This window comes from Magallana gigas, chromosome 6, assembly GCF_963853765.1.
Source record: "Magallana gigas chromosome 6, xbMagGiga1.1, whole genome shotgun sequence".
Classification (NCBI taxonomy): Eukaryota; Metazoa; Mollusca; class Bivalvia; order Ostreida; family Ostreidae; genus Magallana; species Magallana gigas.
The window spans coordinates 21,902,313-21,919,037 of NC_088858.1; the positions used below are offsets into that span (position 1 = coordinate 21,902,313).

General features: G+C 32.8%; 2 protein-coding genes across 9 annotated transcripts in view; both read left to right on the plus strand.

The window, feature by feature from the left end:
* Positions 1 to 1,989, plus strand: part of LOC105318461 (RNA-binding protein Nova-1) — a 26,072-nt gene extending 24,083 nt beyond the window's left edge. For all 8 annotated transcript variants that reach the window (XM_034470121.2, XM_011415606.4, XM_011415609.4 and 5 more), the window contains one exon: positions 1 to 1,989. This exon is cut by the window's left edge. The gene's annotated coding sequence lies outside the window, so the exon portion shown is untranslated.
* Positions 1,990 to 5,730: 3,741 nt separating this feature from the next.
* LOC105318460 (atypical kinase COQ8B, mitochondrial) lies at positions 5,731 to 15,782 on the plus strand. The gene is made up of 14 exons (XM_034470120.2): positions 5,731 to 5,886; positions 7,634 to 7,835; positions 8,227 to 8,634; positions 8,888 to 8,954; positions 9,080 to 9,154; positions 9,555 to 9,683; positions 10,828 to 10,913; positions 11,134 to 11,274; positions 11,823 to 11,904; positions 11,995 to 12,088; positions 12,786 to 12,927; positions 13,252 to 13,359; positions 14,794 to 14,946; positions 15,368 to 15,782. The coding sequence occupies exons 2-14, from the start codon at positions 7,644 to 7,646 to the stop codon at positions 15,662 to 15,664; spliced, it is 1,974 nt and encodes a 657-aa protein (XP_034326011.2). The 5' UTR covers positions 5,731 to 5,886; positions 7,634 to 7,643; the 3' UTR covers positions 15,665 to 15,782.
* The last annotated feature ends 943 nt before the right edge of the window (positions 15,783 to 16,725 follow it).

The following is a 16,725-nucleotide window of genomic DNA, read 5'->3' on the forward strand; positions in this document are numbered from 1 at the left end:
AGAAAATATTAGTTAGGTTTATTTTGCAATGTCATTATTTTTTTTTTCAATGCTGTGCAGGGAATTGAAGTATATTTGAATGAGGGGTAGGGTGATTTATTTTACCTCGATGCAGGAAATACCAACCTTCTCCTGCAGAACCGTAACCCAGAATCGCAAATGTTCTTGCGTGAATGACTTCAGTTCTGCAGAGAACTCTTGGAAAGGTAAATTCTGGTCACAGGTAAAATATTTACACCTTGTGTGATTGGGGAAGAACATGTGTAAGAATATGTACATTGTATAGTGCTTGTATTGCTACCACTACGGAAATTCCTGTTTGTACATAGATATACATTGTAAATTGACATATAGAATTATTATTATATCATGTATATGTTAATGAATTAAGTCAGATGGTATTGCTGTAATGGTTTTTTTTGGTGAGGTGTGTAACATTTTGTTTTAATATATAAATATATAAATATATATATTCAAAACAAGCAGAAAACAGTTGATTAGCTATCAGTCCTAACAGGATTAAAAAAACAACAACAACAAAAGGGAATTAAATCGCTTAGTCTTACAACAAAATTGACCTCAAAGCTAAAGAAACAACACACTTGGATAAGAACAGGAATATCAATTGTCAAATATATCCTGTATGGTGCACTGAATTAACTCTGTATGAATTTTAAAACTTTTTTTTTTAATTTAATGACTTCAACTAACTGAATGATTATTTTTGTTGCTGGTGAATGAAGGGACAGAGTTTTTATTTTGACTATTTTTGTTTGTTGGCCTACAATCCTGATTGTTGTGTATAGATATTGTTTGTTTGGTTAAATATACCTCATGTAAGGAAAAACTACTTCAAGATGAGAGAGAATATTACCATTATAAGGTGGAAAATAGAGCAAAACTCCAGGAAAAAGCGTGTTATGTTTTGTTAAATATTTTATTTCTACTGTAAAGCAAATTGTTGTCACTTTAGTATGTATGGTTTGTTAATGGCTTTCAGTTAAAGATATATAATTTATTGTAGTTTTTTTTTCTCTTTTTCTCCCTGAGATATGCACTGATTACTGATTAGAAGTCGTTTTTAAGAACAACCAATTGTCTAAATTATTTAGTGGCATCAATATGCATGTGCCAAATAAAAAAAATCTAAAACCAAACTTCTGAATTTTTTTTTACTTGTTGCTTAAATCAAAGATGAGTTACTGAAGTGCATTTACTCTCAATATCATATCCCGGGGGTTTTTTCTATACATATGAATGAAGTGTTTCTTAATTATTTACAGAATCAGAATTTGATTTATAATTTTTTAATTATCTTCAAGTTGAAGTATGTGCTGTCTTTACCCTGTAGAAAATTTTGGAAAAATAATTATTTCCTGAGAAAATATGAATTTACTAATCAGAGGAAATTCTGGCTGAAAGTGAACAAATATGAAGTTTGGTTTTTACTACACTGATTTGACTGAAACATAACAGGGCTTCTAATCAGTTTTGGATAAGGAAAGGGGAAAGATACGTGGCCCAGAGAATTGGAGAAAATGCTCTAATTTGAATTGAAAGCCTGTGTGAAAGAAACTGTTTGTTGTCTATATATAATGAAAGCAAGGGATGCCTACTCTGAAATCTTCCATTTATGAAATGTACAGACATGCTGTGATAACTTGAGGTGCAATTTATTTGTTTGAAAGGGGAAGTCTATTGTTGTAGGATTTTATTTCTGAGTCTTGTGCTAATTAAGATTTCAAAAATTTCTTGCTATGTTCTAGAAATCTGAACATGTGAAAATGAATATATAGATATTGTGAAATGTTTCAATAGAATGAGTTGGCCAAAAACATAGGAGAGATTTTTTTTAATTTAGTATAGCTAATGGAATGGTGTGATTTGTGAAGTTCAGTGGATCGAGGTATTATAGCAAATGCATTATAATCATCTTAAACAGAGTAAACAAAAACAACTTATTGCAGAATAAAGTATGGGCTGAAAATATATGCAGACTTTTTCATTCATTCTTTATTAACTTCAAAAGGTGGATGCCAGAATGATAAAAAAATATTTTCACCGCACCTTCGATCGATTCGTAATTTAAATGTTCACGTTATAGGAGTCGCCTCCTAAAAATTTTTAATAAATGCTTTAAGTCCTATCCAGCATATTCGTGGCATTTATGGATTACTGGAACATACATGAAGAAGCTGCTTAGACCAAGTTGATAGCTGTATACGATGCATTATTCTCCTCAAAGGCGATGCATTATCGATCCAATGATAATTAAACCTGCACGCTCCTCTTTGAGGTTCACCCTCTTTGACAGGGGAATCCAACACTTGCTTCCTCATACGCGCATGAACTGCCAAAGAAAGCAAATCAAAGAAAAATATCGTTATTGTCAATGACGGCGTTTTGTGCAAGGAAGAACCAATGCTTTCATATATAGAAGTTAAAGTTTGTAGTACTACTTTTTGGTAATCTGACGTCATTCTTTGTTTTCAAAGCTATAGTAGCCAATTTTCCAATCAATCACGAAATTGCTGTTCATTATAGGAGCTTATTAACATAAAATTATAAATAAAAGAACACTGCTACATCATATTGTGCTAAATATTTCATTATAAGTGCAGAAATGATGAGATGTCAAAAACATTTTTTTATTTAAAAGCTGGATATTTTTTGTTGAAACTACATTGTATTTTAAAGTATTTTTATTGATAAGACATTCAAGCGACTTTTGTGAACACGGATGGGGAGGGGTGCGTCCACAAAGCCTCTGCCTCATTCGTATTGATTGACTTTCGTGTTGCTGCACTAGTACTTGAATAAGTATCGGGATATCGTGCGAGTTTATGCAATATACTCGGAATTTAACCTTGCGTTTACATCCAATTTGAGGGCAGATAAAAACGGTAACCCATTGAGCTCATTTTCGTACGTAAAAAAAAAAATCGCGAATAAACGCGTAACGTACGCTAACTAAAACGAAAAGTTTCGCTATATAATGCGTTACTTTCGGGATTTAACGCGTAACTTTTGCGAATAAACGCGTTAGTTACGTGAATAAACGCGTTAGTTACGCGAATAAACGCGAAACTTTAAGATAAATATTGCATTTCATACAAGAAGCCTATATTGAAAACAAACTGAAAATTTAATTGAAACAAAATCTTTAATTTTTTAAGTTCAAAATGGGGAGCTTGATCTTGTCAAAGGCCAGTTTTATTCGGCCTATGGTGAATACAGTTTATTTTAGAAAATATTCTGTAAAAGTTGAATGCAAACTGCTTGAGAATTGGACTTGTCATGAATATAGATTATGTCATGTCCACTTCCTGTATATTTTTCTCGAATGATAATATCATCTAATATTAACAGAAAGCTCATGTACTTTTTATAGTCATTTTAAGACAATAAGTTTGTTTATATAAGTAAAAGTTTGCTAAATAAATGTATGACAAATTTGATATGATAAACGGTTGGAACGAATCGCGATAAACCTGTTAGCAAATCTGTAAACTATTGCCAGTCCTACTACAAACGTAAATAAAATACAATGAAAATGATGTTTAATCGGTTGCCAATATTATTTTTCTCCGTAAAAATTGTACAAATTAAGCGCATCAAATTCCCAAAATTGCCAAAAGGGTACCCCTATTGTACGAATACTCAGTAACTCCTCCTACTGTTTTCAAGAGAGGAATCGGAGTTATTGTTTTGCATATCAATGGTACATATATCAGAGATGTTCATATTTCTTGGATTTTAATTTTTGCTATAGCTAATTTATGAAAAAATTAAATACCAGCTGTTGAACTTAGTCATTTTCTCGCAGAATATTGCATATACTCTGGATAGGTGGTGTTTATCAATTCAGGGCTGACAAATAGATTATGAATACATTTTACATAAAAGAAAAACCCAGAAACCCGGTTTGATATCACATTGACAGCTTTTCACTTGTTTTATGATATTTAAAGAACAAAACTTAGACAGAACCATATTTATACAACAACTCTAGATCAGATGTCCATAATGATATTTTACAGCCATGAAAACGAAACATTGATTAGTTTGTGATTAATTAGCATTCATTAATTTGGTCGTAAGTCGTAAGTTCTTTTGTAAAATACATTATATTAATGTGAAAAATCGGGGAGATGTGATAGGAGCAACTTCCTTTGCTATATCTTTGTGCCTAGCTATAAATAAAATGTAAACTTAATTGTATTTTTTACACTACGGTTCACAACTCTGAACTACAACTAACGAATGCTAATTAAAATCTAGGGTTTATTTAATGCGCCTACTATGACAAGATGTGACAAGCAATGTATTACACTTGAAAAACACAGTTTAGAGACTACTAAATAGTATCTGATTTTTGCATCGGCGATTCACATTTTTCCGTGAAACTCAGTAATATTTTTTGTGAAAATTAAGTCATCATAATATTTAAAAAAAAAAAAACAAAAAAAAAAAACCGCAGTTAACAGAACCGCAATGAACAACGATGAAACCACAATTAACTAAGGTGAGAATTAATTGACTCAAAAGGCATATAATTCCTCTTTTAAGTTTAATTCTGCCTACATGTATCGGACATACGACAAATTATACATGTATGTTATACGTGTAAGAATTAATGCTTCAATTTTCTAATTTATTTGGTACATGCACATACCTTAAACAATTCAAATAAATTATCTTATTCATTTCTTATTCAATTGTTTAAAACAACTTTTATATATTTTTAGATAAATGTTTAAAAGAAGAAAAGCGGGGGGGGGGGGGGGGGGGGGGGGATGGGGGGGATTATATACTTGGTAAATTTTGATTAAATATCTTTACGACCTTATTGTTAATTTAACTGTTTAAAGGGACTTGGATACAATTTGAGATCAGAAATTTTTATTTTTATTTTTTATGTCTAAAATGGTTTGCTGGCGCATTTTAAATGATTGACCAAAATATTGAATGTTAAAGTCAAGTTACAAGCGAGATACAGAGGTATGAATTGATTGTTATGTAAACAAAGCTCGAGTCTCATAGTTGTTTACAGAAAATGTAATGTAGAGAATTACCATTTCCTAGACAAAATTACACGTATAAAACAATTTAAACTAATTCAATATCTTCATAAATACTATTATCAACAAAAGAAAGATACATTTGATTGAAACTTACACCAATACAACACATATGTAAAAATGACACTATTCGAATTTTGTTTACAAAACAAAGAATTATGAACTCTGTATCTTGCTTATAACTTGATATTTGACTTTCAAATTTTGACATAGCATTATAAACTTCTATATTTATCAGTATAAACATTGAAAATGGAAAAATAAAATTCGAAAATTTTATGTCAAATCGTGTCCAAGTCCCTTTAAGCTTACGTGATTAGTCCGGTTCTCGTGATATTTTATTTTCTTTCCTTAATAAATCAGTCGCTTCACAGGACATTTGACATTATTTGATCAACAGATAAACTAATTTTACAGTTCTTGGCATCTCTGAATATAAAGACTTTCTTCTGACAGTCTTCTTCTTTTAAACACTCCTAAACAATAGTAAATGAACGTAAACTAAAGGTTACAGTCATAAATATATATTCATTAGCAAAATACATTGTTAACGGTTGTTTACAGACAATTAAAATTATATTATTATTCCTAAATGTATTAATTCGTAAATGTTAATTACACACCGAAAACATTTGAAGTCGGGCTCGCAATACGCACGCCTCTCAAAACCGGAAGCATGTGCTTACGAAACCCGAAATCGAAACTAAGACGAAACACGAAGTAGATAAACGTGAGGCATAACAATTATAAAACAAACGGCCATTCTTTGTTTTGCAGCCTCTCGCCATGAATGAATAATTTATAGGTAAGATATTCATATATTCTGTTTAACAACAATGAAAAAACAGCTTAAATGACTTTTGAAAAACAGCTGATTAATCATTCGATGCCCTTGTTTGCCTTTGACGATTCATCAGCTGTTGCGGCTGCTGAATTTTGACAAGGAGAGAAATACCAATTTAGAGAACTTTGCACACTGAGTACAACTATAGTTGTACTTATTTCATTATGAATGCTTAAACGCTTTTGTTGATAGAAGTTTTTCCGTGCATTATAAATATACCGACAAACACTACTTGAAAATCTTGATGCAGTTATGACATTATGGCAGCTACAATGTAATTTGTAGACAGAATTCACAATCAGAATACTAGTTAAGTCCAAATTAAGTTAAATACAAACACATTGTTAAAAACAAAATTTAGCTATTAAGTTTGGAACTTCGCCCAAATCGGATATTATAATAGCATATATGACAAGATATACTTTATGGCAAGATTGCAGCACTGGGAAACTGTACTAGATTTGAGACATATATTTATAATGGCCCGATAGGGATATAATATCCCAAATGGGAGATAGATTTAAAGTGTAAAAAAAACAACAAGAAAACAATAGGTTAAATCCACATTAGCATGGATGAAATGTAACAACTTTTGGTAAACAACTTTTTCTGTAACCCCACTGTTACTGAGATTGATTCATTAGTACATGTATATCCAAAACTCCTTGGCCGAGTTGGGGATCAATCTTACAAACTATTGGCTCATAGGAAAACTTGCTAACCAAAAGTTGTTGCATTTGATGTAAATTTATACTGATTTATATAAAAAAAATACCCAATTAAATTTTGTTAATTTTTGCACTTAAAAGGACTATGTGCGGTATGGTCAAATAAATGCCCCCAATTTCAACCAATTTTTAAAATAGTATCGTATACAAATCAAATCTTCATTAATCATTATACAGAGGATGCCTATCAGTTTAATTTTGATTTTTATCATAATAGCTCATTCGCTGTTCATCTATGACGTCAGCTAAATGACCTAATTCCCACAAATTTGCAAACAAATGAAAATATTCTCATTTCTGCTTTATATTTTGCATTCGGAAGTATGGAGCGCAGGTCTGCTCAAGTACGATTTTAACATATGTTTTTCTTCAGATAGTTATACACGTTATAATACTGAAAAACAGTACTTGAGCAAGCCTGCGCTCGATGTTTCCCAGTCAAAAAACCATCGGAAAACACCCATATTTTGCTACATAACATCAATTTTTCAAAATAAGGCAATCTTCATGAGGTCATTTCTACATTATGACGTCACTTTGGTGATAACATTTTACGCCCTTATTTTCAATATGATCTTTCACCTTATTTTCAAAGCTTTTTATAAAACTTTGATTTTGGGGGCAAAAAATGCATAATACCGCACATAGTCCTTTGGGCAGTAATGGTCCCAACCTAATAATGTACACTTATTATCTTATTATCACGATCAGCTTGCTAACACTCTGTTAAATTATACTTTGTCTTGCTAACAAAGAGTTTCACATATATGTTGAGAGGACTAATGCCAAATAATCCTGTTTTGGAATTTTTTTGGAATTAAATTTTACCCCCAAGTGATATCTGTATATACATGTAAATGTAGTTTTCTGTAATATAACTTTTTTATTTCATAGTCAAGCATTGCATTCTACTCCTTTCTTGCTTAGAAGTATAGCCCATGTTGTTACATGTATTTACTATAAATGCTGTATCTATCCAGACTTGCAGACATGGCTCGCAGATCCGACTTGGCAGGTTTCTTGAGAGGGTTAGAGTACATCACTAAGGCTCTAGTGGAGACACAGGGGTCAGAGGTCAAACAAGTATGGAGGAACAGCAGTTTAAAAACAGCGGCAGGGAAAGTCCTGGAGAAATCCCAGACTGTGGTCCAGGACGTAGCCTCAAACCAAAGCAACTTACCAGTATGTTGAATTGATGGATTAAACATGAATAATGATCTATAACTTAAATGTTATAAAATTTGCATTTTAATGTAACTGATTTATGAATTGCAAATATTTTGCTGACTAGAGATGGATAAGATATCCCAAAGTCTAAAGTTTTTTTATCTTCTCTGCTAATGGAATGGGTCAGAATTCCTTGACTTCGGGGGACAATTACTCTGGGCATTAGTTACTCTAATTTAATTTCTTTTATTCAAACTCTTTATCTTAAATATACTTCTTATATTGGGAAAATACATTCTCAATATTTATTAAATATTAATCAATAGGTCTGAAACTGGTTATGACAGCATGTTGATTTTTTGATTGTTCACACTAACTTGTACAATAAAATTAAACAATATTTCAGAAAGCAGTCATGGATAAAACTGTGATGATGGCTAAACAAGCATCTACTGTGGTCGGCACTCTGAGAACCTCTGTCCCTTCAATGTCCACACCCTTCACAAATAGCAATGCAGCTGACTTGAACCTCTCCAGTGACTTCAGCAAAGCCTTGGGGGTGAATGAGGAACAGTTTGAAGAAATGTTTGAAGAAGAGAATGGGACAGTACCACCAAAAACTGTCCTACAGGGTAAAAAGCCACCATCAGACACTATATTGAAAGACATTTTAGAGAATACTAAAACAAACAAATCGGCTGACCCTGTTGTTAAACCTGAACCAGTGGAGAAGTTTGTTAGCCAGGAACCTGTGAAGAAATCGGCCAAGAAAACGATTAGACCACCATTGTCAGCATTCAAAGCAGCTCCCAAGGTAGCTAATATATCTGTTTAATGTATCTTATTAACTGAAAAAAATTTCTATTAGAGACAAAAATAAAAATAATAGAACCAAGATCAAATTTTTGGCCAATTTATTAAAAATTATTTATGTTCTCTACAATTTTTGAAAGAATTAACATGTGGACTAGTACTTTATTTATATTAAACCACTGAAAAGATTAATTGCTCTTTATAACATGTAGAACTATAATCATCTACTCATGCTAGAATATTCATTTTCCCAGTTAAGTGACACTGCTAAAGAAAGAAAGGTGCCGTCCTCAAGATTCAGCAGAGTGGCCAACTTTGGAGGTTAGTCGAATCTGATCTGCAAGATCGATTTGTAGGGTTTTTGAAACAGATCTTTAGGAAAGTGTTTACAAATATTTATGTGTAGTATGGCTTTTTACCAGGCTGAGCCTAACTCGACATTGTAGGTTTGTTTGTGGGACTTGGAGTAGGAGCACTTTCGGAGGTGACAAAGCGAGGACTGGGGCTCAAGAAAAAATCAGGTAAAAATTAAAAATCAGCTGATCAGAAAGATTTACATATTAAGTAAGTAGTTTAGCATGTTTACATTATGTTTGACTTCAGATATTAATTTCAGCTACCATTATGGTACATGCATAATTATAATTGCTCTTCAAGAGATAAGATTCAGTTATGCATGTATAGATTTAATAATGTATGTATGACATTAGTTGAACTTTGTTGTACTTGGTTATCAGTTTGAAAATTCTTTTTCATTTGATATTTCATTTGTTGCTCTTGAACCAAGGTGAATTATACTAAAATTAGATTCATGTGAAGTAGAAATTAAAGGTTTGTTAAATGATATTCAATTTCAAAACAATAATGATTTTAATTTCACTTTTTCATTTATTGTATTAATTAGACTGTTTTGTTGCACAGATGACAACAACCCCAGTTTAATCGGAGAGAACCCCTTTCTGACGGAAGAGAACGCTGAGCGCATCGTGGACAGACTTTGTAGAGCTAGGGGGGCCGCCTTAAAGCTGGGACAGATGATCAGCATACAAGGTCAATATCAAAATTTTTTCTCTATTTAGTTGAAGGTATCAGCAGAAATGCAGATTACATGTGCAGATTGATCTTTTTGCTTGAGCAGTGAAATGTATCATGCTTTACTGACCATTCTCATTACAATTTGTGAAAAATATCATAATTGTCTTAAATCAATTAAGGGAGTCCACGGAAATGCAGCTTATAGATTGATCGACGTATTAAGCTTCTCTTTCTGATTGGATGGGCAGTGAAACCTGAGTTGTCTGCTTCACTGACCACTCTCACCACAATTTGTAATCCAAAGTCTGTAATTCCATTGATGATCTATCAGGCAACCTGTCTTAATTCACCTAGTACACTTAAATAGGTCCTAGCTCTGAGAATATTTTTTTTCTGCAAATCAGAACCTTGAACAGTAAATAAAATTTACGTGAATCAAATTTTCACTTATTCAAAGTCATAGTGAAAGTATAATTCACGATTGTTTTATTAAAACTGTTGTAAAGTAATTGAAGGGGAAACAACCCAACTAGATTGTAAGTCTTAATTTCTAATGAACAATTCAGACAGTGAAACATTTTTAATGATTTCTGTAATGTAAAATAAATATCAGAATTATTTTCAGAGATGCAAATAATCATAGATCAGTAGATCAAGTACTGTACTGGTACATGTACTAGGAGTTCAGTGTAACTAGACATCGGTTTATGCAAGGAACATCACCAATTTAATTAGCTTGTAACTTGTGAGTAGATTATTAAATAAACAACGAGGCTTACATACCTGCTATCTGGTGCTTGTCGGCTAATCCTGCTATTTCTACCCTCCAAAAAATCTAACTGAACATGGTTTACTGTACATTTACATACCTGTTTTCTTTATAAGCAAAGATAAGATAACTGTATTACAAGAACAAAACTATGAATCAAATTTATGCTGATTTATTTTCTGCAATTTTGAAATTTTTGCTGTCAAAGGGGAAATTGGATACCGGTACATGCAGAAAAAAACCTGATATTCAGTATTCTATTATATACCCTAGAATATGCATTGCTTGAAATAACCATGTTCTAACCTCTACATTTTGTTTTTTTGTTCTTTAAGGGTTATGTATGTATGTATAAATGATTATTAATGGATATTTTTTGTGTGATTTCAGACAACTCCTTCATTGATCCTAAGATCCAGAAGATCTTTGATAGAGTCAGACAGAGTGCAGACTTCATGCCGTCCTGGCAGATGAAGGTGGGTAATGCAAACAGGAATCTCCTCTTAAATTCTGATAAAAATTTCCTCCATTGTTCAGATGAACATTTCCAAGAGTCTACCACACCTTAAGGCAAAGTAATGCACAATGTGAAATATTATTTACATGGATGGCACACAAGAAGGTGAGAAAACCATTATTTATAGAGAACACTTAGTACAGTTAATAGGTAAATGCTGTCAATGTGGTGCTTTTCAGAAAGTCCTTGTGAGTGAGTTAGGAGAAGACTGGCAGGACAAGTTTGAACAGTTTGATGACAAACCATTTGCTGCTGCTTCCATTGGACAGGTACATAAAGGAAAACTGAAGGACGGCAGAGAAGTAGCCATGAAAATCCAGGTGAGGTCATTTTTTAAATAAAAAATGGAGGGTTTTTTTAATTGCCACTTGGAGGTTTCTAGACCCGATAGGATGGGAGGGGGTTTTTTTTTTCAAACTTGGAATTTAAAATAGGTAAAAAATTTAAATTTTCCTGGTAAAAAAAAAATGTTCTTTATTTTTTGCTAATAAAATTTTAATAGCAGGGGGTACATGTATTTCAATTAGGCAAGTGGCAATTCTAAAAAAAAACACAATAATTTTATTTTGGCCTGAGGAGTCATGACCAGAGAGAGAGAGAGAGAGAGAGAGAGAGGAGAGAGAGAGAGAGTTAATGTATTTTAATTTTGATTTACTTAAGATGGTTAACTCATTTTCATAACTGTCTAGTGATGAGCTTTTTTAGTGTCATTGATTTTAAAAATGAATTTATTTATTCATTATTCATTCATATATTTATACATGAAGTTTAGAAACTAACAGGCTCAACCTTATTGCTTCTCCAGAACATCTCCAGTTTTGGATAGAATTCAAATAATTCTCATATAAATGAATTTTTTAAATTTCAGTACCCAGGGGTTGCTACCAGCATTGAAAGTGACATCAACAATTTGATGACAGTCTTGAAAATATGGGATTTGTTTCCTAAAGGTAAACAGAACATATTTTATAAATTGATATTTCCTGTAGCCAGCTGTATCATCTTTTTAATAACTGTATGTCAATTTGACTCTTTACAAGGTGTTTACATTGATGATTTGATGAGAGTCACCAAAAAAGAACTGAATTGGGAGGTTGATTATGAACGAGAAGCCAAATGCAGTACAAAATTCAAGTAAGTGTTCACACTTACACATAGATGAAAAAGTGATGTCACAGTGATGAAAAAGTATAGAGAGAGAATCTTAAATTGTATGAAAATTTAGGGAAAGATCAATCCTTTTAAGGTGGGTAAAATTTTATGATTTAAGGTTAAAGTGTTTGAATAGGGTTTATTTCAGCATAGGTATATATTTTTAACACTTAAAACATTCACCTTATTATTCTTCTTAACTTTGCCATTACCTACATATTGTTTATTTTACAAATTTCCTGTATACATACAGAATTAATAAAGTAATAGTACTAGATAATACATGTATACTGTAAAAGTGATTATTTACGCGTGGGGGAAAATTTACACTAGTTACTTGGTAAGCGTAAAACCATGTAAAATACCCCCATGCATATATTTACAACAATACAAAATTTAAAGTGCTAAATCAACCAATAGCGTATTGAATACCCAAGCGTATTGTTTGAAAAAGAAAATGTGTACTTTACCATCAGTGTAAATAATCACAGTAGGTAGAAATTAAGACTTGATGAGGAGGTAGAATTGTATTAAAAGCTAAAATTTGCAAGAAAATGGTATATCAGATTTGGGGGGGGGGGGGGAGATTCTTGGTTGGTAAGAATTGGTAAAGTATGTTAATGATGGGGAATTAATGCTTTCATCTAAAGTGCGACTTATATAACATCGTTGTTGACAGAGAACTACTACAGGACCACTCCATGTTAGAGGTGCCGGCTGTCGTACCAGAGCTGAGTTCTAGACAGGTCCTCACCACAGAGTTCATAGAGGGGATTCCCCTGGACAGGTGTACAGAACTAGATCAGGAAACCAGGGACCAGGTGTGTTACAGTTACAATGCTTCACCATCTGATGATTAAGTCAAGTTTTCTTGAGAAAAAAACTTTTTTACAGTTGAATTTTGTGTTATCTGATAAGAAAAAGATTATTGAACTTCAGAATTGTGTAATCTAGTATGAACTTTAAAAAAGTGTTTATGTAATAAAGATGAAAATTTGTGTGGAATATATCTTTGAAACCCCCCCCCCCCCCCCTTAAAATAAAAATATTTTTAACTTAATAGAAAATTTGAAGAATTTCCCAGAGATCAAAGGTGACCATTAATAGAAAACTTTAAAATATTTTCCAATTTGTGTTTCTCTTAGATCTGCACAGAAATATTAAGTCTCTGTCTAACGGAGCTCTTTGACTGGAAGTTCATGCAGACCGATCCAAACTGGGCCAACTTTTTCTACAATCCAGACACAGGAAAGGTTAGTCCCTCTTTTGAATTTATATTGTATATTATAAAATATGATTCAGAAATGTATTGTGTATATCTTAATTATTTTCATGGGATATTCTGGGGATTTTTTTGCTGTTTATTGCAATCATTGGAGACAACTCTTGACTTACCGTAATTTAAAAAAAAAACAAACAGAACATTCACACTTTGGGTCACTTGGCCTCAGGCATGTACATCTAATCTAATTCATGAAGTCTGAATTTTTGTTAGACTTTGAGAAAAAAGATATTGATCAAACTTTGACATATCCATTGTATTCAAGATATCAGTGTTCAAAATATCGAAGTTCAACTGTATTTAATATATGGCAAAGATTATTTTAGATACTACTCCTTTGTGACTAAACTATACTTACCGTAAACCCTATTCACAAATCATGTAAAGGTTCTTGTTGATTTAATCTAAGTTATGCAATATACTTTACTACCCTGTCATATATACTGTGCAAACAGAAAATACATTTTAAAACCACTTTCAGAAAAATGTATGCACAATGCTATCTCACAATTATGTAATTATTTTCATGAAAACACTTAGCACCAAAACTTGATCCCAACAGAGTTTTGTTTTCATGCAGGAACAATTATGGCTATTTGTTCACTGCATTTCATATAAATCAATGAGAGACACACAACGGAGGACATTTCAGTCTCGTTATTGTTAATGTCTGGCCAGGATTGTAAGAATATTTCCTGGATCAATTTGCTATGACCTTGACAAAACTTCCGACGGCAGGGGAGACGATAATGGGCATTTCTCTGTTTTTGTAGTCTCCAGTGCTATCAAATAGATATTGTGTGTCATGTTCAATTTCATTTCACCTTGACTGATCAAAGTTGCTCATTAATCCAATTTTACATGTAGCTCACATGAGCCAAGGTACTCTTTCCATTAATAATAGTCTATTGTGTGTCTTTACTGTTGTTATAAACATTTTGCACCTTCCCTCTCAACTGTTTGACAAGCTCAATTGTTTTTGGAGGCAGCTTAGTTTTCTTCTTCTTTCCTTCTACCAGTTGAATAATTTTTCAAATCTTGACTCTTAGATTGCTTCCAGGAAAATTTGAAATACAGTAAAAAGCAATGTAAATATTAGAAAAATCTTCAGAACATGAAAGATAAGACTTTCTTGATGTTTCAGGGTGCTATTGGAGGGGGGGGGGGAAGTTCCCCATGAAAGAATTGATTGGTTTGTTCTATTTATAATGCTATTTAGTTTGATAAATGCTTTGGTTATAATTAAACATTGATTAAAACATTGTTACTCAGGTGAGCCATGTAGCATATGGGTCTTTTCTTTATGCCTTTACAGTGAGAGAGTGTGGTAAATCTAACTTGTCTTGGTTTACAAAGACACCTTGCTACACATTGTATACAAATCCATGATTTCTGACTCTTGCAGCTGATTCTGTTGGATTTTGGTGCCAGTCGGAGTTTTTCTGCCAAGTTCGTTGATGACTATATTCGTATCATCAAGTCCGCTTCTGAAGGGGACCGCGAGGGAATCAAACACTGGTCCGTTGAAAGCGGCTTCCTTACTGGATACGAAACTAAGGTATGTATCAGTGTGGAATCATTTTTATTCAAGGGGGTCAATATTCATGGAGAGCCAAAATTTTCCTGGTTTTTTGGGGACCTAATTTTGTCGGTAGCAAGTTTTATTTTGTAAGTAAATACTAAACAAATGCTTGAACATAGGTTCGTTGGAATGTAAATTCAAGTGCAAGGGTTACCCATGAAAGTCAAGAACAATGGTCCCCCACGATAAATGATCATTCCACAGTACATCCCTGGTGTTCATCTGTTTAATTGTATAATTCCTGAATCTAAACCAGAAAAAAATCAAGAATGGTATAAACTGTATAAAATAAATCTGTTAAAAATAAGCATGGTTGTATAAAAGATCAAAACATTATATATATTCAAATTGTATACAAAAAAAGTATATGTATACATGAATAATGTTACATTTGTAGACGATGGAGAATGCCCACGTGGATGCTGTTATGATTCTTGGAGAGGCCATGGCCTTTGATGACAATTTCGATTTCGGAGCACAAAGTGCAACCATGCGTATCTTTAACCTCATTCCTGTGATGGCTAAACACAGACTTACTCCCCCTCCCCACGAAACATATTCACTTCATCGCAAAATGTCCGGATCTTTCCTCATTTGTACCAAGCTTAATGGCAAAGTCAACTGTAAAAAACTATTTGATGATATTTTTGCTCGTTATCAGTTTGGAAAGGAATGTGAATTTTGGCAGGACTAAATCTAGTCTTTTTGTAGTATTTTTCATGTAAATATTATTATTTTTGTTTATTGCCTTAATGTACTGTTTAGTCAATGTAGACCATTGTTTTGCATAATAAAGTTTTATTTAAAAGGAAAAAAATAGAATTTCCTTCATCTTTGCATTTTCAAACAATTATATGTGTAGATAATCTGTGCTTGAAAAAAATCTTGCTTAGGAAGTGGTTTTGGATTTTACTGCATTGATGTAGTTCAAGTTGCGACAGATATATTAGAGAGGTTGAGATTTCAAACGTGTACGGGTACGTGTACGTGAACTAGGGGAACCACCAAATTTCTTTGAAGTGTTAATCAGTCTGTCAGTCCTAAGTGCAACTCCTCCGAAACCGCTGCATAGAATTTTCTTATTTAGTATTTAGGACACAATTCGAGATGTGCATGTTACCAGGAAATTCATATTCCTTTATTTTTCTGGGAAGTTTGGCCTTATTGAACTTAGAATTTGGGCCTTTTATCAAATAAAGTGATGAACTGTTTGTCAGCGCAACACCTCTTAAACCACTTCACAGAATTTCAAGAAACTTTGTAGTTATTTAGGACACATGTAGATGTTCATATTACCAGGAAATTCTGATTCTGTTATTTTTCTGTTGTTGTTAAGGACAAAAAGTATAGAAATGCATTTATGCTGGAAGTTTTCATGTGATGTGTTTTTTGGAAGGGGGTGGGTGGGGGGGTTATGCCCCTGTTTATATATATTTTGTATAAAAATGTGTATCCTGCAATTCATTAATTACACACAGCATTGTCAAGTAATTGGGGAATGGGGGGGGGGGGGGGGGGTATGTGAGCTTGCTCGCTTCTTTCATATCTTCTGTACACCTTTTGCAGGTGATTGGATTTCCTTTGATTTCATTATGATGCAGTTTACTCTAAAAATTGTTAAAGATCAGGTGAAAATGTTTTACAGTTCTCTAATATTGGTTTCACTAGAAGTTGTCTTATCAGTGCAGTAGGGCTTTCTTTGTTAATTGTTAATGTTTTTTTCATCTGATGAATTTGTACAAAGCGGGTTTTTTT